Here is a 27,281-nt window from a genome sequence, read left to right as displayed (position 1 = left end):
TCCAATCTACTTTTTACTTCTGCTCTTTTGTGCAGATCCTTTGCAAAGCCACCCAAGCAAGTGCAGGTGGTGTGTGAGTGTATCCTCGTGCTGTGTAAAAAAAAGGAAATCAACTGGCAAGCCGCTAAGGCGATGATGTCAGATCCTGGCTTCTTGCGTTCATTAATGGAAATGGACTGTGATGCCATTGGTCTCAACCAGGTGAAGACCGTCAAAGGTGGGTAGACTTCGTGAGTAACTGGATAGCAATGGTTCATAACTATTGCAGCAATTACGCTATCTGCTATGATGATTTCCTTGAGAGTTCTGTTTTATAGGCTTCCTGAAAAACCTTGGGACCTCCCTTGAGGAGATGCAATCCATCAGCAAGGCAGGCTCAGGAATGTTCAAATTTGTTGAGGCTGTGGTTGGTTACTGCGAAGTTGCTAGGGAGATAAAGCCCAAAAGAGACAAAGTAAGTGAAACTTCTGAATATGTTTTCAGTGTCTTTTGAGACGAAATACAGAATGAACATTCAGATGTGACTTATTTTTACAGGTGGCGCGTCTCGAAAAGAACTTCTTTCAGAGTAAGAAGGAGCTGGAGCTCATTCAGACTGAGCTTAATGATATCCAGAGGGAGCTGAAGGCTCTGGGAGAAAAATATGAAACTGCTATTGCGGAGAAACAGAAACTCCAAGAGGAGGCTGAGCTCATGGAGAGGAGGCTGATAGCTGCTGACAAACTTATCTCTGGTCTGAGCTCTGAGAACGTGAGGTGAGATGTCAACTAACTAACTTTAGCCATGCATATTTTGTTATTTCTTTGGTTGCTCTTTTCAGGTGGACACAGGACTTAGAGGAGCTAAAGCAACGCCGTGTGCGTCTCCTGGGTGACTGTCTGATCTCTTCAGCCTTCTTGAGCTACGAGGGAGCCTTCAGCTGGGATTTCAGAAATGAGATGGTGTACAAAACATGGGTTGAGGATGTGCAGAAAAGAGGCATTCCCTTGAGCCAGCCTTTCAAAGTGGACAATCTGTTAACTGATGAGGTGGAAATCAGCAAGTAAGAAAGTAACTTTTCCATACTGTTTTGATCTTCATTTTGGCTGGACATCACTGTGGCCACAAGGAAAACTATATTGTGTCTCATAAATCTTGGGGTACAGGTGGGGGTCAGAGGGTTTGCCTCCAGATGAGCTATCAGTGCAGAATGGGATCCTCACAACAAGAGGCAGCCGATTCCCTATGTGTATCGACCCTCAACAACAAGCTCTCAACTGGATTAAAAAGAAGGATGCAAGCAATAAACTTAAGGTACAGGAAGTACTGAACACTTATGCAAAGTCTCTTTACAGAACAGTCTCAGAATTAGAGTAAGCTTCAACAAATGTAGCAATTTAGATTATCTTTTGTCCACAGATCTCTTCCTTCAATGATCCAGACTTCCTGAAACAGCTGGAGATGGCCATTAAATATGGCTTCCCCTTCCTTTTTCAAGATGTAGATGAGTACATAGACCCTGTCATTGACAATGTCCTGGAGAAAAATCTGAAAGGAGCAGAAGGCAGGCAGGTCATCATGCTGGGCGACAAAGAGGTGGACTATGATCCCAACTTTAAGCTTTACCTCAACACAAAACTGGGAAACCCCAAATTTTCCCCATCTGTGTTTGGAAAAGCTATGGTTATCAATTATACTGGTGAGATAATTTAGTTTGACGACCACTTTTTGTGTGCAATGTGTTCACTGTCTGATCTGTCTGTGCTACATTTAGTAACACTTAAGGGTCTGGAGGACCAATTGCTCAGTGTCATAATGGGCTTTGAGAAGAAGGAGCTGGAGGAGCACCGTGAGTTTTTGATCCAAGAGACAAGTGACAATAAGAAGCTGCTGAAGAACCTTGGTGACACACTGCTCAGGGAACTGGCCACGTCCACAGGGAACATGTTGGATAACACTGAGCTGGTCTACACGTTAGAGGAAACCAAGTCCAAATCTAGTGAGGTCAGTTTGGTAAACGCCAAGAAGAACTTCAAGTCGATCATCATGTTTGATTTTTTCAATGATTTGATCATCAGGTGTTTGAGAAACTGAAGTTGGCTGTGACGACATCAGTAGATATTGATGTGCTCAGAAACGGGTACCGGCCAGCTGCCAAGCGTGGTGCTGTTTTGTTCTTTGCACTGACAGAAATGGCTCTGGTAAACAGCATGTACCAGTATTCTCTCGCCTCCTATCTGGAAGTCTTTGACTTTTCCCTGCGTAAATCTGAGCCTGATTCTTTCTTGCCACAAAGACTGACTAACGTTGTGAACAGCCTGACATACAATGTTTACAATTATGGGTGCACAGGTACGGCACATCTACTGTAGTACTGTATGTAACAACTTGCAGTATCCATGTCTATTTTGTTTACAGAATGAGATAAGAGTCGTCTGTTTATCCACAGGTCTATTTGAAAAACACAAGCTGCTCTTCTCCTTCAACATGACGATCAAGATTGAACAGGCGGAAGGTCGTGTACCTCAGGAGGAGTTGGAGTTTTTCATCAAAGGTAAAATACATCATAAAACTCTTGAGAGCTTACACTTAATCACAGTGAACGCATAGTGAATATTTTCAATTCTTTTGTAAGGTAATCTGTCACTGGAAAAGACTTCACGTCAAAAGACATGTAATTGGCTACCTGATGCTGGCTGGGAAGATGTAGTAAAACTGTCAGAGCTTTTTCCTGAGCAGTTTGGTTCTCTACCTGATGATGTTAGCAGGAATTCCGCAGAGTGGCAATCAGTAAGTTGTGGCTACTAAATTAGGGCCCTATTCTCCCAGGTGTTTAAGTGAAAAAATATGTGCAATTGCGCAGATTCTAGCTGTGCAGCATTGTCCTCTAGGACTTAAGTCTGCCCCTGTGCCCTTTCATCCTTTCATCCAACTGTGGCTGGAAAAAGTCTTAAAAGGGGGCGTTCCTAGTCATATCCTCCTATTGATTTAAGTACTTTTTTTCTAACATGCCTATGAGGCTGGAATAAGTCCAGTCTAGTGCCCCTAGAAAGTTGGTTAGTTGGTGTCTGTTCATTTTGAACATGCAACATTATAGTGCACTTGAAGTTTTATTTCGGTGTACACTAGACATAATAAAATGATAGAAAAACACCTAAAAAGCTATCAACTATTTTCTTATCGCTGCAATTGAGACACCTGGAAACATCCATTGGGGTCAGGAGGAAAGAACCATAATGCTACTCTGAATTACCTATCAAAATTAAAATGCACAACGTTGTCTTGTGAGTGCGACCACAGTGGAAGGGGACCGGGCAAACATCGACCGTGTTTAGATATCTTGGTTTTAACAGACGTTCAATGCATACGATTCCATCTGGACCATGATCATTGATTTATGTGACTATTTGTCTATTTGGTGGTTATGATAACAAGTAAATGCAATTTTATCTACAGAGTTACATAAATCCAGGAAGGAGATGCTATTGTAGCGTTCATACACACACTACATCTCAATGGTGACGCACTGCCTGAATTGACACGGCCTTTTCAAATGTACAGAGTTATGTTTTTCATTAATTTAAATGACATTCACAAGTGTGAGTAAAACTCTGTGCTCCACAATTTCATAAATTCCAGACTTAAGCACTTTTGCCTCACTTGGGCGGGGTAGGCGTGTCCACAGGTTGCCTTGGAGAATACAAATAAGAGAAACGTGTGTAACATTAAGTGTGTAAAAAAAACACTTAAGCTCAAATGAGAGAATAGGGCCTTTAGTACTTACATAAGTACCCTCTGGTGTCTTGGACTGAATCCAGTTTGTTTCTTCACAGTGGTATGACTTGGATGCACCAGAACAGGCTCTACTGCCTATGAAATATGACGAAAAGCTGACAGTCTTTCAGAAACTGCTCCTGCTGCGTTGTTTTCGCATTGATAGAGTCTACAGAGCAATCACAGACTACGTCACTATCACCATGGGTGAGAGGTGAGGCTTTTTTTATTTTAATTATTCAAGAAATTCATTGTGACCCTTTAATGGTTCAGGGATCTGGCCCTAAGACTAAGCATTTGATGTCTTCACAGATATGTGCAACCTCCTGTGATCAGTTTTGATACAATTTATGAGCAGAGCACCCCATGTTCCCCTATTGTCTTCATCCTGAGCCCTGGCTCTGACCCAGCCAATGACCTAATGAAACTGGCAGAAAGGACTGGCTTGGGAGGCAAGTTCAAATTCCTCGCGATGGGCCAAGGACAGGAGAAGGTACCAAGGATTTAGTTTCTGTATTGCAATATGTGACTAAAACTTTAGTCTTTTGGCGTCCATTCCCACCTGGGACTAAGGATGCAACGATTAACCCATTTTTACTATGACAGTGATTACAAAGGTCAAGGTTATAAGGTTATAAAGGCCCCACTACGCCGTGTATTTCAGTCCTTCTCAATGCTGTAAACGAACATTATGCTGGTACCTTATGTTTGGCACAATCTGTATGGAACGAAAACAGTCACACCACGAGAGACGCGCTTGTATTCCACATTAGCTTAAAAATGGCAGCAAGACAAAGTGGCAAACATGGAAACATATTGGGTACTTTAAAAAATGACCAGGGACTCATTGAAGACTATGGTTTATGTGGGCTCTGTACCGAGGATGTCGTTGTGGCTTGTGCAGCCCTTCGAGACACTTGTGATTTAGGGCTATATAAATAAACATTGATTGATTGATGGTTCACCCATTTGCAAAACCTGCCAAAAAAGTTGCGGCTAAAGGGTCTAATACATCCAACATGTTGCTCCATCCAGCTTTACATGCCAAAATAAAGGTAAGCCATAATCATTTATGTTAGTGGCGAGTTACATAATGAAGAATTGAGTTGGTAAAGAGTTAACTATAAACATGTCTTGCACAATTAGTAGCTTAGCGTTCAGTCAGTCAAGTGCTTGTTAGTGTTAGATATTGCTTCTTCCTGTCTGTGTTAAATAAACTACAGGCATTGTAAGTTAATACAGCAAGTGTAAAACACTAACATAAGATCAGGAGCTTGTAGAATAACAGCACTATACCATCCATCCATCCATCCATTTTCTACCGCTTATTCCCTTTGGGGTCGCGGGGGGCGCTGGAGCCTATCTCAGCTACAATCGGGCGGAAGGCAGGGTACACCCTGGACAAGTCGCCACCTCATCGCAGGGCCAACACAGATAGACAGACAACATTCACACTCACATTCACACACTGGGGCCAATTTAGTGTTACCAATCAACCTATCCCCAGGTGCATGTTTTTGGAGGTGGGAGGAAGCCGGAGTACCCGGAGGGAACCCATGCAGTCACGGGGAGAACATGCAAACTCCACACAGAAAGATCCAGAGCCCGGGATTGAACCCAGGACTACTCAGGACCTTCGTATTGTGAGGCAGACGCACTAACCCCTCTGCCACCGTGCTGCCTATACCATCGGATCTAATTACAGTCTGTGCATTCCTGTTACTATTAATACAGCATAAAAATATATAGGCATGGATGACCAGTGAGGACAATAACACTTGTATCGATGTTACCCCCATGAGTAACATTTGACCCTGGGGGATTAACATAATTAATCTTAGTCTTATATTAATAGTAGGGCTGTCAAAATTAAAGCGTTAACTCATGTGATTAATCACAAAAACATTGCATTAATCATGTACACAATTAGATCAATCATGCATTTTCTATTGGACCATACTAGCTCTTTCACCTTAACCGCCATACGGTCATCGATCAGCTCGATGCATACGTCAGTACAAAAATTAGTGAGGGGACTCTGACTGGTGTGCTCGCTGGCAAATGTCAATCCAAAATACAGCCTGAAAGTAATTTAGGTAAAACTGTTTCCAGGTTTTGTGCAAATAACTGACATGCATTCAAGTAAAACGTTTAAAACCCTTCTTGGATGACATTCTAACAATACAATTGCATTTGTATACAAATATTTGGGTATTTTCTTAAGCTAATTTCAATTATGCAAGCGAGTAATCACCTCTGATTAATCATGATTAATCCAACTTCCAAAATGTGGTTATTCTGATTTAAAAAAACAGATTGACAGCCCTAATTAATAATTCAATAATTTTTATTTATTGTTAATAATACTTGTTATTCATATTCATATTTTTTTTGCAGTTATTATAATGTTATTAATTGATTTTTGGTCGTGGAACTGTGGACCAGCTCTATACTCTCGGCAGGGTCCTTGAGGGTGCATGGGAGTTTGCCCAACCAGTCTACATGTGTTTTGTGGACTTGGAGAAGGCATTCGACCGTGTCCCTCGGGAAGTCCAGTGGGGAGTGCTCAGAGAGTATGGGGTATCGGACTGTCTGATTGTGGCGGTCCGCTCCCTGTATGATCAGTGCCAGAGTTTGGTCCGCAGTAAGTCGGACACGTTTCCAGTAAGGGTTGGACTCCGCCAAGGCTGCCCTTTGTCACCGATTCTGTTCATAACTTTTATGGACAGAATTTCTAGGCGCAGTCAAGGCGTTGAGGGGATCTGGTTTGGTGGCTGCAGGATTAGGTCTCTGCTTTTTGCAGATGGTGTGGTCCTGATGGCTTCATCTGGCCAGGATCTTCAGCTCTCGCTGGATCGGTTCGCAGCTGAGTGTGAAGCGACTGGGATGAGAATCAGCACCTCCAAGTCCGAATCCATGGTTCTCGCCCGGAAAAGGGTGGAGTGCCATCTTCGGGTTGCGGAGGAGACCCTGCCCCAAGTGGAGGAGTTCAAGTACCTCGGAGTCTTGTTCACGAGTGAGGGAAGAGTGGATCGTGAGATCGACAGGCGGATCGGTGCGGCGTCTTCAGTAATGCGGACGCTGTATCGATCCGTTGTGGTGAAGAAGGAGCTGAGCCGGAACGCAAAGCTCTCAATTTACCGGTCGATCTACGTTCCCATCCTCACCTATGGTCATGAGCTTTGGGTTATGACCGAAAGGACAAGATCACGGGTACAAGCGGCCGAAATGAGTTTCCTCCGCCGGGTGGCGGGGCTCTCCCTTAGAGATAGGGTGAGAAGCTCTGCCATCCGGGGGGAGCTCAAAGTAAAGCCGCTGCTCCTCCACATCGAGAGGAGCCAGATGAGGTGGTTCGGGCATCTGGTCAGGATGCCACCCGAACGCCTCCCTAGGGAGGTGTTTAGGGCACGTCCGACCGGTAGGAGGCCATGGGGAAGACCCAAGACACGTTGGGAAGACTATGTCTCCCGGCTGGCCTGGGAACGCCTCGGGATCCCCCGGGAGGAGCTGGACGAAGTGGCTGGGGAGAGGGAAGTCTGGGCTTCCCTGCTTAAGCTGCTGCCCCCGCGACCCGACCTCGGATAAGCGGGGGAAGATGGATGGATGGATGGATGGATGGATTGATTTATGTTATTATGCCCTGATGTGGGATCTGACCGAGGATGTCGTTGTGGCTTGTGCAGCCCTTTGAGACACTTGTGTCTCAAAATCTCTAAGGAATGTCTATGTAATTGTATCCTTTTTTTGTTGTAAAATTAATTAATGCATTATAATCATGGAACTGTGATTATTACTCACATTATTACTCCAGTCAAAATCTATAATCCTGCAATGGGCTGGCGACTTGTCCAGAGTGTACACCATGTGCAGCTGGGATAGGCTCCAGCCCCCCGGCAACCCTGAGGGTGACAAGCGGTGGAAAATGGTGGTGTGGCATGGCAGAGGGCTTTATCCTCCAGTTCTGTCCTGATACTGATTGATAGACTGTGGATGATCATGGTGCATTTACCCACTGTTTCCCCTTCTGAAGGTTGCACTACACTTGCTGGAGGTGGCAGCGGCCCGTGGTCAGTGGTTGATGCTACAGAACTGCCACCTGCTGGTAAAGTGGCTGAAAGATTTGGAGAAATGCTTAGAGATGATCACCAAGCCCCACCCGAACTTTCGTCTTTGGGTGACAACCAACCCTATTGACAACTTTCCAATAGGCATCCTTCAAAAGTCTCTCAAGGTTGAAAGCCAGCCCACAGCTCACTTTCATTCTTCTTTACAAGTTATCCATTAGTTGCGGTATTCTGATAAAGTGTTTATTTCGCAGGTGGTGACTGAGCCTCCAAATGGTCTGAAGCTCAACATGAGAGCCACCTATTCTAAAATATCAAGTGACATCATCACTGCATGCCCGCACTTGGCATTCCGCAGCCTGGTCTATGTGCTGTCCTTCTTCCACGCCGTGGTGCAAGAGCGGCGCAAGTATGGCAAGATTGGCTGGAATGTCCCCTATGACTTCAGCGAGTCTGACTTCTTGGTAAGTGGTAAAAAGAGCCATTTGGAAGGATGGATTGAGTCTTACCTCATGTGCTCAACAGGTGTGTTTAGAGATTTTGAACACCTACCTGACCAAAGCTCACACAGAACAAGACAGCAACATTCCCTGGGGGAGTATTAAATACCTTATTGGCGAGGTAAGCTTTGTGTGATTTGTATATATACATACATAGTGTTGTTGTTCTTGCTGTGTACTTTTAAATTCGGGGTGGGTGTATCGATCTACCAATGGTACCCACACTGGTATTAGATCGACATTAGCGCGATGGGGTGGATACTTTTGTTGCAGTCTCTCGTATTTACGTCAGGCAAATTACTCAATTTTGCTCACAAAGTTTTTGCGAACGCAGTGTTTCTTTTGTCTATCAGTGCAATGTAATGAGAACATAATAAGGAAATATATTTCAATCTATATCTATACACTATTGCATTGTTTTAGATCAGGTACAGTATCTCCAACCTTTTTTCTTCTGCAAGCTACTTTTACAAAATACAAATGACAGACAGCTACTTTATTTTGTAACCTTTGTTTCATTGCTTATTTCAACCCAAACAAATAGAATAAGCTTGTTTTGCCAGAGCGTTACGAAATGTTGGTATTTACAACTCACATTTTGAATTTAAAAAATTATTTAATCTGCATTTCATTTTAGTGCAGTTTTTCTTTTATTCCAATTCGAGCTTCTTTGACAAAATAAATAATTTTATGTTTTATTGATACAACTGGCAACATTTAACCTGTAGAGTATATTTGTGACTGGCAACTCACAAGATACTGGTTGGACACCCCTGTTTTAGATTGTTGTATTTAATTATAAGAACATTTTTATTTGCATGTTTTTTTCTGTTTGCTCATAATCATATTTAACTAACTTGAGGAAAATTCAAAATCGGTATTGGCATCAGTCCTGTAGCCTTGTATTTACTTGGTATCGGATCAATACCAAGATTCCCAGTAACGCCCACCGTTACTTCAAAGGTGTACGTTGTTTCACAGGTGATGTACGGTGGACGGGTCATAGACAGCTTTGACCGCAGGATCTTGACGGTCTACATGAATGAGTACTTTGGAGACTTCCTCTTTTACGACTTTTGCTGCTTTCACTTCTTCAAAAGCCACGATGTAGACTACAAGGTTCCTCCGAATGGACCCAAGACAGTATATATTGGTCTGGTTTAATTGCGTCACTCAAGATTGCTTTAATTTTAATAGTTCGACAGTCATTATTCACAACATGTTATTGGTTACAGATGAGATCGAGTCCCTGCCGTTGGCAAACACACCTGAGGTGATGGGTCTTCATTCCAATGCAGAGATAGGGTACTACACACAGGCAGCTAAAGACATGTGGTTGAATTTAATTGACCTGCAGCCTCAGACCGGTACAACTCTTCTCATCTTCCATTTCTTTCAGTTGTTTTTGTCACTTTTCAGCCACTTTGCTGTGTTCCAGGTGAGTCTGGTGGAAGCATCAGCAGGGACGAATACATCACTCAGGTGGCCCAGGACATCCAGAACAAGCTGCCTGCATTATTCGACCTGGATATTATCTGCAAGAAGTTTGGTACTGAGGTCTCCCCAACATCAGTGGTCTTGCTTCAAGAACTGGAGCGCTTTAACACGCTAGTGGCCCGCATGAAGCGATCTCTGGCTGAGCTGCAGAGGGTAGGAAGGTGTGTCTCTCACAGGCCTACTTTGGTACTGATTGTGTGTGTGTGTGTGCGTGTGTAGGCCTTGGCTGGCGAGGTGGGCATGAGCAGTGAGCTGGATGAAGTTGCTCGAGCTCTTTTTAATGGCCAGATCCCTGTTATTTGGAAGAAGTTGGCACCTGACACGCTCAAGTCCCTGGGCAACTGGATGATTCATTTCAAGAGACGATTTGAGCAGTTTCGCTTCTGGGTGAGCAACAATTTTCATGCAGTTACTACCAGAGGTTTGGACTCGAGTCGGGACTATAATGACTTTGGACTTTACAATATCATCAAAGACCGAACTTTTAACTGGGTAAATAAGGGTTTAAAAAAAAAAACTTGCAACTTGACTTGGACTTTGACATCACTAACTCAGGACTTGACTCTGATTTTAGCATTAAATTTGAGGGATTAGATGAGGGTGTTTACTTCTTCTTGTTTTATAGCGGGACACTCAATGTTAAAGGTGCATTACCGCCACCTACTGTATTTGGAGTGTGAACCAAAGTTCTCTCCTTTTCCACTTCCTCACATAATTGCTTAAAAACCTTCGCACACTAAATTCATTTCCAAAAACCTGTCTCTTTTAGAAACTTCACCACAATTTTGTGGTTGCTACTGAGTACCCCTTTGAGAGTAACCTTTTACTCTAACTTCCTATCTTAGTGTTCTCCTTTCTCTACTGTATTTCCCACAATGAATGATTGCATGTTCCACTGACCCTGAATTTCCACTGAATGCGGAACGGCCACGGACCGGTACACAGGTGGACTTTTTCCCGTTTTTTATTAATGTATCAATTTCCACAGCCCATTCCAGCGCTAAATATATGCAGAGCGTCTATTTTTGCCGCAACAAATCCATTCAATTTCGCTAAAGTCTGCTGGACAGGAAGTCATGCACAAACACAAAATAAAGTATCTGGTTTACTTTCAAAATAAAATACTACATCTTCAAGGCGGATAGTATTTTACCCTTTGAAAGGTCTTAATGGGTGGCGATGGACATGAAGACTTAATTTCATCTTGTTGACACAAATGGATGAGGACATGCTGATTCTAGATTTCCACAACTGAAGACTAATGGACAGGAGTATCGAAATGGGGATATAGGTTCCTTTGTCAAATATCAGCTGATACGGAGACCGGGAAAGCAGAGGACTGATTGTGTGACTCGCTCGCCAGGGATGATGTTACTGTTTTATTGCTGCATTTTGCCAAAAAATTAATTGGCAGGACCGAGTTTATTTGCTTCTGCTTCTCTGGAAGGACAGAATAAACGTTTGGTGGTTTGTTTTGTTACTACCTCTCTTATCACGTGATTATGCACGGATTCGCTAGATCTCGTAAAAGTCTGCGCTATTTCGCTGTACGACGGAGCCGCAACAGAACGGCGGTAGGGATTGCCAGACGACAAATGGCGGCACCTTCCCGAGGTGAAGCCGGTCCGCGGCCGTTTCGCATTCATTGGAAATTCGGGGTGACTCAACCTCTTTGCAGCTGTCACATAATCCTGTTGAGTGTTTGTTTATAAGGTGCAATGTCTTATTGAGTCTGGTGTGTCCTAATTTAATCCGTGATATCATTCCTTCCTCTTCTAGTGTCTTCCTGTTGTGCTCATGTCCCAGTTTAACTGCCACTCTTTCAAAAGATTTCCGTTCATAAACAAATTTGCCTCTGCCTTACTGAGAGATAGGAGGTGGCTATGTAGCGGCCATCTTAATGATCAAATTCAATGCAATGCATATACAGTGAAAATAAATCATAACTTGCTCAATTTTCAACTGATTTTAACGTGGTTTACTTTATCGTCAATGGGTTATTTATTTATGCAAAACAAAATAAAATTTCAAAAAGATTTTTAAAGAACTGTTCTTACCGATGAAACCATTATCCCATCTCCAAGACGTGTGTCGGTGCTTGGCTGTAGTGTTGTGGGAGTACTTACTATAATAATAATATTTACATAAATTATGTGTTTATTGTTAACATATACGCTGTTCTTTGTTCCCTGTATAGAAGTAGTCCTTGCGTGAGTATTTTCCTTACCTGTTATGCACCTTATTATTTATATTAAACCGTCAGTGAGGACAGTCTTGTGTGTAATGACTAACTATCACTATAAAGCAAGAGCAATAATTGTCACATAAACCTATATCACTCTGCATTAATTATAATTAAGAACATCATATAATTCAAATGCATTCATTATAATTAAGAACATCTTACAATTCAAATGCATTAAATATATATGTTAGATGCAGTAAATCTGATCATGGTTAAGATAAGAGGCATATTATTTTAGCTCCAGGATTGACTCTACAGTTTCAATGACTTGAAGGACTTGAAAATACCAAGTCTGTGACTTAAGACCTGACTCGACCTGTCTTGTCTGGAGACTTGACTTGGGCTTAGGTTTAAATACTTGATACTTACTTGTGACTTGCAATACATTGACTAACTCCCACCTGTGTTACTTACAGTACAAAGAATATAGGATTTTAAAATCTTGTTTGTCAAAAGGTGGACGATACAGAGCCAAAGGTCATGTGGCTATCAGGACTCCACATCCCAGAATCCTACCTGACGGCTCTGGTCCAAGCGGCATGCAGACAAAATGGCTGGCCTCTAGATCTTTCCACACTTTACACTGAGGTGACTCGGTTTTGTGATGAGAACGAAGTCAGTGAAAGACCTTTACAGGGTAATTAATGACATGTTTTGGATTGAGGTGAAATAATATATGCTGGTCTAATATGAGCCATTTCTTGCAGGCTGTTTTGTGTCTGGTTTGTACCTGGAGGGAGCAGACTGGGACATGGAGATGGACTGCCTGGTGAAGAGTAAACCTAAAGTTCTTGAAGTTCAGCTGCCCATTCTCAGAGTCATCCCCATAGAGACACGCCGTCTCAGGTTACAGGTGAGGATCACACATAACGCTTCGCCAGTTAGCAAGCTGCCATTTTTTTTAACTGTCTGTGCCAATGTGTGTATGTGTTGTTCTCCTTAGAAAACACTGCGGACCCCAGTGTACACCACATCTTTACGCAGGAATGCCATGGGGGTGGGTTTGGTTTTTGAGGCAGACCTGTTCACCTCCGAGCACCTCTCCCACTGGGTGCTCCAGGGCGTATGTTTATCCCTCAATAGTGACTAAATATATTTTTGAGAAACATTTACTTTCTCTCCTCACGACTCCTCCACGGTTAATTCAAATTTCTTAAAGAATGCCAAAATGCTTTGCTACAATCTGGGTTAATCTCTGTTCACCTGCACAAAAAAAACTAATTTTGATTTGATTGACAGTGTCAACTTTTACATTGAAATATAAACAATATGTTTCATGTTTAGGTTGTGGTTTGCAGATGTTTAAATTAGTTGTACTCCCTGTTGGACTCCTTGTTTTGCTGCATCTTCACATTCTACTTAATTTCCTTTCAACGCACCTGTTTTTTCTTAGTTAATCACATTTATTTACCTGTTGCTCCTTGCCAGCGCTAGATCATTGCCTTTTTGTCAGTGTGCACTATTGTCCCTGCTTCCCCCTGTGTGCCTTGCACTAATCTTTCGGACAAGTTTTGCTCCCTCTGTAAAGAATCACTTCTTTTACCTGCACGTCACCTACTGTCTCTGCGCCCTGGGTCATGACAAACTCAACCATGCGCAGCCGTGAAGATTAATAATAATAATAATGGGTTATATTTATATAGCGCTTTTCTAGACACTCAAAGCGCTTCACAGAGAAGTGAGAACCAATGGGGTAGACTGACGGAAGCGTGGCTGCCAGTTCGCTCCTACGGCCCCTCCGACCACCACCCATCATTCATTCACCACAGGTTAATTAATCACAGGTTATTACTCGTCTGCATAATTTACATGTATTTGGACGCAAATACAATTTTATTGTCAGAATGTCACACAGGAATATTTTTTACCCAAGACATCACCTTTCAGGTAACATCCATGGTTAAAGTAAAAGAGCATGTGCGGGCAAAATAAATTGTGTGATTAATCGACATGTATAACTGATTAATGCAATATTTTTTGTGATTGATCACAAGAGTTAACATGTTATTTTTGACAACTCTTATTTGAAACTGTACCGTACCATACTGGTAGTTGTGTTTTTAACCTGTGGCCACAGGTCATTCCCTCCGTCGGTTTTGTGGGTGTCTTCCTATGTTTAGTGCATGATTTCTGTCCAGTGCTCCTATTTTCTAGTTTCCATTTACTGTTTTTGGTCTCAGCAGCACCTTTACTTTGTTTGCCAGTGCATCTGTTCTCGCTTAGTAATCTGCTCTATTTAGGTTCAGCTGTTGCTTCTGTTTTAATTGGAACATTGCTTTTGAATGCTGACTTTGGATCTCATGTGTAAACTGTTGCGGTCTTCTATCATTCTGTTAAGTTTTTGTATTGCATAGCTTTCCCTATACTTCAAGTGCACTCCCATCTGCACGCGTCTTTTGTTTTTTTTGTATATTTAATACGTGCCACCATGCCCCGCAGTCATCTCAAGTTGTAGCATAATAAAACACAACATGAAAGGAGGTTTCAATATATTATGTTCTTACTATAGGAAAACACCAAATCTCTACACTATAATATATAATTATTTATTTTGCATTTGCAAAATGTATTCGGTTTATATAAACCAACAAAAAAACTACTTAATTAGCTTAAGCCAGTGGTTCTTTTTAAAAAAAAAATATTTCTTCCAAATACCACCTCAGAAAACACTTGGCTCTTTATGTCCTGCCATAATGACCAACATTAAAATGTGGTAGCATAGTAGGTCCAAGTATTCATTAAAAACGAGGCAGAGGCTTTATTTAACAAGTAGATTTAATATTTTAGGCCAGTGCTTGCTCAATGGCCTTGTGGTTAGAGTGTCCGCCCTGAGATCGGTAGGTCGTGAGTTCAAAACCCCAGCCGAGTCATACCAAAAACCATAAAAATGGGACCCATTACCTCCGTGCTTGGCACTCACCATAAAGGTTTGGAATCACCAAAATGATTCCCGAGCACGGCCACCGCTGCTGCTCTCTGCTCCCATCACCTCCCAGGGGGTGGAACAAGGGGATGGGTCAAATGCAGGTAATTTCACCACACTTAGTGTGTTTGTGACTATCAGTGGTACTTTTAACTTTAACAATGCAACATTACACACAGTTTGAAAAGGAACACTGTTTGAACATAAGAAAATAAAACACTGTACTTAAATAATGAATCAAATCTTTGGCGTACCACTAGATAAAGCCCGTGGTACACGTACCACAGTCTGAGAATCACTGGTTTAACACATATCTAACATTGCAAACGGCCACTATATATATATATATATATATATATATATATATACATATATTTCACAGCAAAGGATAAACAAGAAGTTTTATGTTAAAGTTTTACTTTGCAGCTCTGTATAACTGTATTGTACACAGAATAAAAGGTGGGTTGAACGTAATATTTTCTTACTTTAAAAAAGCCCTATATATTAACCCTCAATATAACACTGCTACTTCTACACTGCAAAAAGTCAGTGTTCAAAAACAAGAAAAAAAATAAATTTTTTTTATTATAGGCAGTATATTGGGACCTTTACTGTTCCTAATATACATAAACGACATGTCATCGGCATGCGACTGTGATTTGTTTTTGTTTGCGGATGACTCTGCCTTGCTGGTATCCGGCAAGGACAAGTCACAGGTGGAGAAAATCCTCAGTGCAGAGCTCTGTAGAACTTGCACCTGGCTCGCTGACAACAAGCTATCCATACACTTGGGTAAAACAGAATCCATCCTGTTTGGGTCCCACATCAACCTTAAGAAAGTCAATGACTTCACCATAAAAGTAGGTGACATTGTTATCACCAGGAAAGATGAGGTCACCTACCTAGGTTTCATTCTAGAGGCTAACCTTTCCTGTGATAAAATGGCAACCAAGGTAATCAAAAAGGTTAACCAACAAACGAGATTTCTCTACAGAATTTCCTCTCTGGTCAACAAAAGCACCTTGAGGATACTGGCGGGAACTCTCGTTCAACCCTTTTTCGATTACGCATGCACCTCCAAAACCCTAAAATCTAAACTCCAAACATCTCAGAACAAGGTAGTCAGGTTACTTCTAGACCTCCACCCCAGATCCCACCTCACTCCTACCCACTTCTCTAAAGTGGGCTGGCTCAAGGTGGAGGACAGAGTTAAACAACTTGCACTGAGCCTAGTCTATAAAATCCGCTACACCTCCCTGATACCGAAGTACATGTCAAACTACTTCCTTAACGTAAATGACCGCCATAACCACAACACCAGGGGGTGCTCCACTAACCACGTTAAACCCAGATTCCGAACTAACAAAGGTCTTAACTCATTCTCTTTCTATGCCACATCAATGTGGAATGCGCTCCCAACAGGTATAAAAGAAAGGGCATCTCTATCCTCCTTCAAAACCGCAATAAAAGTTCACCTCCAGGCAGCTACAACCCTAAACTAACACCCTCCCCGGATTGCTTATAATCAAATGTAAACAATCAAATGCAGATACTTTTTCTTATGCCTTCTGATCTCTCTCTCTCTCTCTCTCTCTCGCTCTCTCTCTCTCTCTCTCTCTCTCTCTCTCTCTCTCTCTCTCTCTCTCTCTCTCTCTCTCTCTCTCTCTCTCTCTCTTCCCCCCCGCCCCCACTACTTTATGTCCATATCCTCCACACCCCTGATTGTAAATAATTCAATGTGATTATCTTGTGTGATGACTGTATTATGATGATAGTATATATCTGTATCATGAATCAATTTAAGTGGACCCCGACTTAAACAAGTTGAAAAACTTATTCGGGTGTTACCATTTAGTGGTCAATTGTATGGAATATGTACTTCACTGTGCAACTTACTAATAAAAGTCTCAATCAATCAAAATCTCAGCAATAATCTGTAATATCTTACTGAGATAATTTAGGACCAACACACTTAAAACAAGTAAAACACTCTAACATAAAATCTGCTTAGTGAGAAGAATTATCTTATCAGACAGAAAATAAGCAAATATCACCCTTATTTGAGATATTTAATCTTACTTAGATTTCAGTTTTTGCAGTGTACTGTTTTATAACAAAATGATGCAACCCTCAGTGTACACTTATTTATTTTTTTAAACTACTAGATTTAGCAATAAACCAACGAAAGAAACACAATTTAAATAGCTCGAATCAACGCATCGATTATTACCAACGGTGACAGGAAAAGAGAACCTGTGAATTCCGTCCTCTAGGTGGCAGTATATCGCTATAAATCCCGAATGGCAGCTTTCTACTGGCAGTAGAGTTAGAACTTCGTGCTGCTAATGTTTATAGCAGGAACTATGTTGTCATTTGATGAACTTCTGACAAGTCTACAAAACTGTATCATATCCGAGGAACACATCCATAAAAATGGCAGCAAAACATTGGAGCTGTTTTTCGAAAAACTTTCGGAGTCCGCCAGGTTTGTGTTAGAACCACCTCTCATGTAAACACTGTTTAGCTGATTGGGATACGAGGCAATGAATTGTACCGCGTATGAACAGGAGCAGCGTGAAAAGGATCAAGGAGCGAAGGTTGGAGGAGGCTGCTCAGCTCCTGAAGAAAGTGAAGCTTGATGTCTTGGAACGAGATCATCTCCATCTTCTTGTCAGACTCCTCATCTCATTGCAGTTGCAGATGGTCCACATCTCCACAGCCTGCAGAAAAGTCGACCAGGTCACATGTTGAGCCATCTGTCGTCATATACATTTTAATGTAATGTATGAGTGTTATTTGACGCATTCTTTTCCTGTGTAGATGTTGCAGCACCTGGTAAATGTGGACCAACAGCTGGTGTTTGAAGAGACACAAGAACAATTGAGTACCATAGTCCTCTCTGAGCAGGTACTGAACATCCAGTTTAACACTTTGTGCAGCCTTAAGATTGACTATACACACTTACTCTTAGACCCAAAGGGGACCTGCTCTTAAAAGTGTCATAAGTAAGCAATAAACTGACATTTTTTGTTACTTTCAACACTTGATTTCTTTTAACAACTTCAGATCTATCGATTTATATGAAGTTTTTTATATCCATCCATCCATCCATTTTCTACCGCTTGTCCCGTTCATGGTCTGGGGTGTTGCTGGAGCCTATCTCAGCTGCATTCGGGTGGTAGGCGGGGTACACCCTGGACAAGTCGCCACCGGCCTTTTTTGTTGAAAATTACAAGGTTTTTTTTATAATAGAAAACGCAAAATAGGGCTGCAGGATGTTGAGAAAAAACCCAATTGTGACTTTTCGCTCCAAAATTGCAATTTGATTTGGTATTTTTATGTTTTATCCATAAAAATGCATTCCATCTATCCATTTTCTACCGCTTGTCCCTCTTGGGGTTCGCGGGAGCCTATCCCAGCTGCATTCGGGCGGAAGGCGGGGTACACCCTGGACAACTCGCCATCTCATCGCAGGGCCAACACAGATAGACAGACAACATTCACACACTATGGCCAATTTAATGTTGCCAATCAACCTATCCCCAGCTGCATGTCTTTGGAGGTGGGAGGAAGCCGGAGTACCCGGAAGTCACGGGGAGAACATGCAAACTTCACACAAAAAGACCCCAAACCCAGGACCTTCTTATTGTGAGGCATACGCACTAACCCCTGTTCCACACTGTGCTGCCCTTTAAAAATAAATAAATAAAATAAAATGCATTAAACATAAAAAATAACGAGTGAAGGAAGACATGTTATGTGTAGACTGTCAATCAATATATTAGTGTCTCAAGGTGCCAAACATAAGAACAATATGCAATAATTTACTTTCAAAAATATTTGGCTTTATGCAGACAAACTCAGAGCTTTTGTCTACATCATACTCTTAAACTGAAGAAATAACCGATAAAAACCATACAGTGTTTATAATTTAATGTAATCATAATATATAATAATAATAACGTTAGTAACCATTTAAAATGATATAAACTTTTATTTCTTATTACTGTAGAAGTCTTGTCTCTCGTTAGGATTGTGAACCATGACTACACACTATAGGCAAAATGTAAAAAAGCGCAGTTCCCCTTCATGATGTTTATATACGGAATCAAAAACACAATGCACATTTTTAAGGAAAACTTGTGGGAAAACTCCCTGGCGAAAGTTCAGACCACTAACCTTCAAACTGAACAATCATATCACATAATGAACACATGTAATGCCCGTTTTGGGCCTTCGGGGTACACGAGGGTTAAAATGGGCTGATATTTATGCTTTATATGCCATGGGTAATTATGTGCTTTTTCCCTCCTTTTTTAGATATTCTCACTTGATGACCTTCAGCGAGGTTGGTGTTGACTAAGATGGATTTTTCCACATTACTGTTTTTTTGTGATTCTACCGTACATTCTAATCTATATCTTCATATATATTACACATATATACCACAATATATTAATTATTATATGAATTTTTTTATCACAATTATAACTAAAGGATGGCGACATGACAGTTTCACCTAAATATTTAAATTATGTTATTACAATCGTATTTGAACAAGCGGTAGAAAATGGATGGATGGTTTGTGGTAAGTGTAGATATGTGTGTGTGTGTGTGTATATATATGTATATATATATATATATATATATATATATATATATATATATATATATATATATATATATATATATATATATATCCATCCATCCATCCATTTTCTACCGCTTAGTCCCTTTGGGGTTGCGGGGGGCGCTACTTTTGATATATATATATATATATATATATATATATATATTTATATACAGTGGGGCAAAAAAGTATTTAGTCAGCCACCCATTGACAATCAATGGGTGGCTGACTAAATACTTTTTTGCCCCACTGTATATATATATATATATAGATATATACGGTAGATCAAAAGTTTACATACACTTGTAAAGAACATAATGTCATGGCTGTCTTGAGTTTCCAGTAATTTCTACAACTCTTATTTTTTTGTGATAGACTGATTGGAGCACATACTTGTTTGTCACAAAAAACATTCATGAAGTTTGGTTCTTTTATGAATTTATTATGGGTCTACTGAAAATGTGACCAAATCTGCTGGGTCAAAAGTATACATACAGCAATGTTAATATTTGGTTACATGTCCCTTGGCAAGTTTCACTGCAATAAAGCCCTTTTGGTAGCCATCCACAAGCTTCTGGCAAGCTTCTGGTTGAATTTTTGACCACTCCTCTTGACAAAATTGGTGCAGTTGAGCTAAATTTGTTGGTTTTCTCACATGGACTTGTTACTTCAGCATTGTCCACACGTTTAAGTCAAGACTTTGGGAAGGCCATTCTAAAACCTTAATTCTAGCCTGATTTAGCCATTCCTTTACCACTTTTGACGTGCGTTTGGGGTCATAGTCCTGTTGGAACACCCAACTGCGCCCAAGACCCAACCTCCGGGCTGATGGTTTTAGGTTGTCCTGAAGAATTTGGAGGTAATCCTCCTTTTTCATTGTCCTATTTAAAGCACCAGGTACATTGGCAGCAAAACAGGCCCAGAGCATAATACTACCACCACCATGCTTGACGGTGGGCATGGTGTTCCTGGTATTAAAGACCTCACCTTTTCTCCTCCAAACATATTGCTGGGTATTGTGGCCAAACAGCTCTATTTTTGTTTCATCTGACATCACATGGACAAAGATAAGACCTTCTGGAGGTTAGTTCTGTCAGATGAAACATAAATAGAGCTGTTTGACGACCTTGTACTGTAGTTCTAGTTTATTATAGGCAACATTAAACATTGTTCAATTAATGCCTCTCTTAAGAGTTTAAATCCAAACAAGGTATTGATTGAGGTCATAATGTTTTCGTTTTTTTACACTTTCAGCTTGTATGTTTCTGGAGGACAGCGTTGTGGGCCGAGATGTGTGGCATAAGTTCTGCCCTTCCTTTCTGAACAAACTATCCAAGTTATTCCCTTTCTTGCTGAAACAAGAGTGCCTTCGAGATGGGCCGACGTGTTACCTTGCTGTGAAGGTAAGTGTGTTGTGATATGTGCACCATCCATGCCTTCCATCACATGTAGTCATCCTATCCCTGATATGTTATGTTTCTGCAGGTTTGCCTCCAGATATTTCAGTTACTGTCCACAGAGGTGGCTCCAGTTGTATGGGACAAGGAGAAGAGGAGCCCAGTAGTGCAGAATATCTTGCAGGCTCTCACAGATATAATCCTCGGACAGGTTTGACATTAATGACATTTCTTACCTTTTATTAAAAGCCTAAATACACTCACCATTCACCGCCGAATGGGATCCAACTATCAAGCTTATCAAGTATCAAGCTAAGAAAAAAGTGCATGGAAAGAGATCTACTGGATTACAAACAAGGGCCTGATTTATTAAAGGTTTGCATGTACTAACATGTGCAAACTTGATAGCACACGCATAGCTAATCTACTAAACTAGCGCAAAGTGGATTGCGTCTGTGAGCAGAATAAGGCGTGCAATCCACTTTGCGTCTGTCTTCACTAATATGCAAAATATATGCTGATTGTCAAAACGCTCAATACTGGGAGGAAAAAATAAAAAAATATTATACAGCATGCGCAAAAAACACTATTTTGCCTTTTATTTAGCACGTGTGTCGGAAAAGGGCGTACAAACTGACACACACACGACTATGAGAGAGGAGTGCTTGCGCTGTAAAGACACACGATGGATGGAGAATCTTCCGTCCTGTGTGTATGTGAACATATTTGGGCAATCACAAATAAAAAATTATATATTAGACACATTGTCTATTCAGCAACACCCTTTTATAATTTTGTAGCTGCTAAATGATTTAAGGGGCTGATTAAAACAAATTCAATTGATGCGCTTTGATGTAATTTAATATATTTTTAATGACGTTTGTTTTTGTTTACACACAATATACATTGCTAACATATATCCTATTCTTAAAGTATTATGGAAGTATTATTGTAGCAAAATTATTTGCAAATGCTTATCTCAATCTGTGCGTGAGTAATCCAATTCACATGTCTGTGTACTAATGTATGTGTCTGTATATCAATCTGTGTGTGTGTGTACCGTATTTTCCGCACTATAAGGCGCAACGGATTATAAGATGCACCTTCAATTAATGGCCTATTTTAAAACTTTGTTCATATATAAGGCGCACCGCATTGTAAGGCGCATAGAAAAGACGCTACAGTAGAGGCCGGGGTTACGTTATGCATCCCGTAGTTGCGAGACCTGTTGTGGCTCAATATTGGTCCATATACATGTATAAGGCGCACCGGATTATAAGGCGCACTGTCAGCTTTTGAGAAAATTGGAGGTTTTTAGGTGCGCCTTATAGTGCTTAAAATACGGTAATCAGATCAGCGTTTGCATGTTTTAAGTTGTCTGTCTATATTACGATTTTTCTGTGTAAAAAAAACAAAAAATAATCTGTCCGTATTCTGGTTTGTGTGTAAAAAAAAAAAAAAATCTGTCAGTATTTCAATCGGTGTGTGTGTAAAAAAATAAATGTGTGTGTGCGTATTCAGACGTGTGTGAAGCAGGAACCTTCTATTAGCTGTCCTTTTACACATTAGTTTTACGACACTTCTGTCTTGTACTAATTGTCTGCCTGTACAGCGATTTAAACGTATAATAAGATTTGTCTGTAACTTCTCTGTGTTTTACCATATAGTCAACACTAGTAGGAGGCTTGCAGCCACTCACACTCGTTGATGCGAAGAACAAGGAACTTTTCATCATTTGCTGTAAATAAAAGTTTATGTTTTAGCAGTAACTTAGGTCAGAAGTATTTTTGTACTCAAGTAAGTTATCAGTCATTACATAGCGGCCAAAATGATCGCAGTTCATCCGTCAGGAAGACTGTGAGACCCACGGTCTTCCCCATGGCTTTTTACCGGTCGGACTAAATGCAGGGAGGCGTCCGGGGGGCATCCTGACCAGATGTCCAAACCACCTCATCTGGCTCCTCAATGAGGATAAACAGCGGCTTTACTCTTAATTCCTCCCGAATGACAGAGCTTCTCATAGTCGCCCTATCTCTGAGGGAGCCCCGCACCTTAATCGCGATTATTTCGGCCTCTATGTCATTACATTATCTTTTATTTGAATTTAAAAAAATACTTCTGACAACTAAGTTACTGCTTAAACATTAACTTTTATTTACAGCAAGTGACGAAAAGTCCATTGTTGTTTGCTTCAACGGCAACACGAGTCTGAGTGGTTGCAAGGCGCCGACTAGTGGTGAGTCTAAGGAAAGGCAATCCTTTTACACGTTGAAATCACTGTACAGACAGGCATGGCAGAAGTGTCGCAAAAGTCACATGTAAAAAGACAGCTAATAGAGGGTTCCTGCTTTACACACGTCTAAATACGCACACACGCACACTTTTTTTTTTTACACGCGCCGATCGCAATACGGACAGATATTTTTTACACACAGACAAATCATAATTCGGACAGACAACTTTAAAACACACACACACACACAAATCTGATTACACAAACAGAGTTTGATATAAAGACACACACATTAGTACTCACACACGTGTATTAGATTACGCACGCACAGATTCAGATATACATTTCCAAATAATTTTGCTACAATAATACTTCCATAAGTATGCATTTTTTGCAAACTGAGCACTTCCCATGCACTGTCTGCAGATAAAAAAAAAAAAAGTGGTGTCAAATTAGATACACTGCACGACTGCTTCTATAATGCTCATGAAAGGTGGTAAATGTCTCCTGCGTGTTTGAAAACACAGCAAAAGGCCACAGGTAGGAGCATGAAAAATGAATGTGCAGTAAATGAGTATCTCCGTGCTGATGCCCGATATAGTACACGCAACATCTTCATTTAAGTAAGGCGGTCTGCACCACTTATCAATTGCACTCACAGTCCTAGTAGATCGCACGCAACACGCCCACGAAAAGTACACATGCTGTTTAGCAAAAGATATTTAGATCTTAGTAAATCAGGGCCTAAATGTTCTGAATACAGCCCTTTTATTTGATTTCCTTCCATAGTTCAGGTTTACTAAATGAAGTGTATAGTGCGTTATGCTTCTTGTATTTGTTCCATCAAGTTATCTGTGTCTTGCAGAGCAGCAACAGGGACACTCGTCTTTTGGCAGGTACCGCTGTGGCCATGCTCATCAACACGGCGTCAGACAGCAGCTGTGGTGGAGCTGCTGCCTGGAGTGTTTTGCAGAGCTGTCACAAAGGTATTGTCTAATAAATACTGTCTGGACTTGCAGTGTAGTAGTAAAGAGGTGTTACAAAATCCACTCCCACATCGTTTTCCTTTCATAAATCTCAACTTGAAATTCTACACATGCATGTTACTGCCAAGAGGCTCCTGACGGAATGTTATTGTTTCTCAGAGGCATGGCTGATCACGGTGGGTGGCCTTCAGGTGCAGTGCCGTCCCACAGGGGGGGACGGAGTGGGCCGGCTGGTGATGAGCAGGGGCCTTCTGACCTGCTGTCAATCTCATATTTTACTGAGTTCCCGTGGGGATAGCACAGAGGTAAATATCAATCAATGAATCAACGTTTATTTTCATAGCCCTTAATCACAAGTGTCTCAAAGGGCTTCACAAGCTCACGACATCCTGTGATCTAAACCCAGATCAATGTTGAAAACCACTTCACCTGATTGGCTTTCTTTACCAAACTACTGTCTTCGCAGGGCTGTCTACTATTTGATGCATTGTTTCCTCTGCTTTATGCTCTGTGCGAGGAAAAGCTGGACTGTCACCACCTTGCTTTTGAGGGTGAGCCATATCTGAATATCGTATTTGCCGTTTCCATGGAAAAGTCACCTGTTCAAATATGACATGTGGTTGCAGTGTTCACACTTTGGCTGAAGAAGGTCAAAGAATGTGCGGGTGATATCTGGAAGATGACAGGGGGTCGTCTCCTGCCCGACTGTAGCAGCCTGCAGCAACAGCTCATTTCTATTACCTGGACCAATGCTGAAAGCCCAGTGAGTCATTGATTGATTGATTGATTGAGACTTTTATTAGTAGGTTGCACAGTGAAGTACATATTCCGTACAATTGACCACTAAATGGTAACACCCGAATAAGTTTTTCAACTTGTTTAAGTCGGGGTACACTTAAATTGATTCATGATACAGATATATACTATCATATATACTATCATCATAATACAGTCATCACACAAGATAATCACATTGAATTATTTACATTATTTACAATCAGGGGTGTGGAGGGAGGGGGGGTGGGGGGGGGGTATGGACATCAATTAGTGGACATAGAGAGAGAGAGAGAGAGAGAGAGAGAGAGAGAGAGAGAGAGATCAGAAGGCATAAGAAAAAGAAAAAGTATCTGCATTTGATTGTTTACATTTGATTATTAGCAATCCGGGGAGGGTGTTAGTTTAGGGTTGTAGCTGCCTGGAGGTGAACTTTTATTGCGGTTTTGAAGGAGGATAGAGATGCCCTTTCTTTTATACCTGTTGGGAGCGTATTCCACATTGATGTGGCATAGAAAGAGAATGAGTTAAGACCTTTGTTAGTTCGGAATCTGGGTTTAACGTGGTTAGTGGAGCACCCCTTGGTGTTGTGGTTATGGCGGTCATTTACGTTAAGGAAGTAGTTTGACATGTACTTCGGTATCAGGGAGGTGTAGCGGATTTTATAGACTAGGCTCAGTGCAAGTTGTTTAACTCTGTCCTCCACCTTGAGCCAGCCCACTTTAGAGAAGTGGGTAGGAGTGAGGTGGGATCTGTAGGAGTGAGGTGGGATCTGGGGTGGAGGTCTAGAAGTAACCTGACTAGCTTGTTCTGAGATGTTTGGAGTTTAGATTTTAGGGTTTTGGAGGTGCTAGGGTACCAGGAGGTGCATGCGTAATCGAAAAAGGGTTGAACGAGAGTTCCCGCCAGAATCCTCAAGGTGCTTTTGTTGACCAGAGAGGAAATTCTGTAGAGAAATCTCGTTCGTTGGTTAACATTTTTGATTACCTTGGTTGCCATTTTATCACAGGAAAGGTTAGCCTCTAGAATGGAACCTAGGTAGGTGACCTCATCTTTCCTGGTGATGACACTGTCACCTACTTTTATGGTGAAGTCATTGACTCTCTTAAGTTTGATGTGGGACCCAAACAGGATGGATTCTGTTTTACCCAAGTGGATGGATAGCTTGTTGTCACACTGCTCTATTGGTAGCATGATTTGGAATTTTTGTTAATTTGTTCATTTTGTGTTGGAGATGAACAAAGTAGTGGTACCTCAACTGAGATAAGAGCTGTCTCTTGGTTAATTGTTATGCTTTAAGTGTTGGTTAGCGCCTTGCATGGCAGCTCCCGCCATCAGTGTGTGAATGTGTGTGTGAATGGGTGAATGTGGAAATACTGTCAAAGTGCTTTGAGTACCTTGAAGGTAGAAAAGCGCTATACAAGTATAACCCATTTATTATCATTTAAGTTACAACCATCCCCGCCATTCTTTAAAAAACGTCACAGTGAACCCTGTAAGATCCAACCAAATTATCTATTCTAACTTGTTAGCATTAGCTTATGGCTAGAGATCGACATAACTTTATTTTTCCATTGGAAGGAAGAAATTGAGTGTTAAGGACAGTGTTGAGGAGAAAAAATGGATGACGTTTATTGAATTACAAAAAATAATCAAAAACATGTCCAAGTGTGTCGCCAACTTGGCCAGGGTTGTACAGTGCGAACAATTTACTCGCATTTGCAACTAAAAATAAGTTGTGCGAGTATTAAAAAATAAAAAGGAGCACACATGTGAATACAAATTTGAAACCTTGAATTTTCATTTTGCTCCTAAAATCAATCCATCTAAAGTTGATCAAACTACAGTAAAATGTTCGTGCATCAGTATTGCATGTTCGAAATAAATGTAAACAATAACCATAACTAAATTGACAAATGATTGACGCGTAGTGTCACTCAGTGTGTGCTGCAGAGCTGTGTGTGTCCCTCGTCCTCCATGCACAGAGGGCGGTGTGGCTGTAACACCACTTTTAGCTCACACACTCGCATCACAGTCATCAAACACAGTTGGAGGAACATGTGATCAGTAAAAGACAGCATTTTTTTCACCACTATAAAACTTGACACAAACTCCATTATGAGGAGTGTGTGAAGCTGCGCCCTAAACGGCCCCTGCAGCAAAAACGCACAAAGCTCACTGCTTCCTTCTTTTTTCCTGTTGTGTTCCACATAAAAGGAAAAAGTTGTGCGATATTACTAACGCAGTGTCCCATCACAGTTTTAAGGATTTGTTCCCAG

The 27,281-nt window shown here is 41.2% G+C and overlaps 2 protein-coding genes across 3 annotated transcripts in view; both read left to right on the top strand.

Moving 5' to 3' along the window:
• Positions 1-14,578, top strand: part of LOC133652504 (dynein axonemal heavy chain 10-like) — a 44,980-nt gene extending 30,402 nt beyond the window's left edge. Inside the window, exons 56-77 of one of the 2 annotated variants that reach the window (XM_062051314.1) lie at positions 36-217; positions 318-454; positions 538-755; positions 821-1,042; positions 1,146-1,293; positions 1,399-1,678; positions 1,754-1,983; positions 2,058-2,331; positions 2,429-2,533; positions 2,615-2,769; positions 3,813-3,967; positions 4,066-4,246; positions 7,784-7,984; positions 8,072-8,281; positions 8,343-8,438; positions 9,299-9,470; positions 9,553-9,684; positions 9,756-9,967; positions 10,034-10,201; positions 12,516-12,696; positions 12,767-12,912; positions 13,003-14,578. In XM_062051314.1, the coding sequence (XP_061907298.1) occupies positions 36-217; positions 318-454; positions 538-755; positions 821-1,042; positions 1,146-1,293; positions 1,399-1,678; positions 1,754-1,983; positions 2,058-2,331; positions 2,429-2,533; positions 2,615-2,769; positions 3,813-3,967; positions 4,066-4,246; positions 7,784-7,984; positions 8,072-8,281; positions 8,343-8,438; positions 9,299-9,470; positions 9,553-9,684; positions 9,756-9,967; positions 10,034-10,201; positions 12,516-12,696; positions 12,767-12,912; positions 13,003-13,149 (3,952 nt within the window). In that variant the 3' untranslated portion in view covers positions 13,150-14,578. Of the gene's footprint in view, positions 1-35; positions 218-317; positions 455-537; positions 756-820; positions 1,043-1,145; positions 1,294-1,398; positions 1,679-1,753; positions 1,984-2,057; positions 2,332-2,428; positions 2,534-2,614; positions 2,770-3,812; positions 3,968-4,065; positions 4,247-7,783; positions 7,985-8,071; positions 8,282-8,342; positions 8,439-9,298; positions 9,471-9,552; positions 9,685-9,755; positions 9,968-10,033; positions 10,202-12,515; positions 12,697-12,766; positions 12,913-13,002 lie in introns of those variants that run through there. The other variant, XR_009826584.1, reaches the window with a different exon arrangement.
• Positions 14,579-17,227: 2,649 nt separating this feature from the next.
• si:ch211-225b11.4 (tRNA (32-2'-O)-methyltransferase regulator THADA) overlaps positions 17,228-27,281 on the top strand; it is a 35,553-nt gene continuing 25,499 nt past the window's right edge. The window contains exons 1-10 of the mRNA XM_062051315.1: positions 17,228-17,467; positions 17,550-17,721; positions 17,803-17,889; positions 19,303-19,330; positions 20,867-21,015; positions 21,098-21,220; positions 24,108-24,228; positions 24,388-24,533; positions 24,695-24,779; positions 24,855-24,991. Of these exons, the coding sequence (XP_061907299.1) occupies positions 17,328-17,467; positions 17,550-17,721; positions 17,803-17,889; positions 19,303-19,330; positions 20,867-21,015; positions 21,098-21,220; positions 24,108-24,228; positions 24,388-24,533; positions 24,695-24,779; positions 24,855-24,991 (1,188 nt within the window). The 5' untranslated portion in view covers positions 17,228-17,327. The remainder of the gene's footprint in view (positions 17,468-17,549; positions 17,722-17,802; positions 17,890-19,302; positions 19,331-20,866; positions 21,016-21,097; positions 21,221-24,107; positions 24,229-24,387; positions 24,534-24,694; positions 24,780-24,854; positions 24,992-27,281) is intronic.

This window comes from Entelurus aequoreus, linkage group LG06, assembly GCF_033978785.1.
Source record: "Entelurus aequoreus isolate RoL-2023_Sb linkage group LG06, RoL_Eaeq_v1.1, whole genome shotgun sequence".
NCBI lineage: Eukaryota > Metazoa > Chordata > Actinopteri > Syngnathiformes > Syngnathidae > Entelurus > Entelurus aequoreus.
The sequence above is the reverse complement of the archived record's forward strand: the minus strand, read 5'-3'. Positions and strand labels throughout refer to the sequence as shown.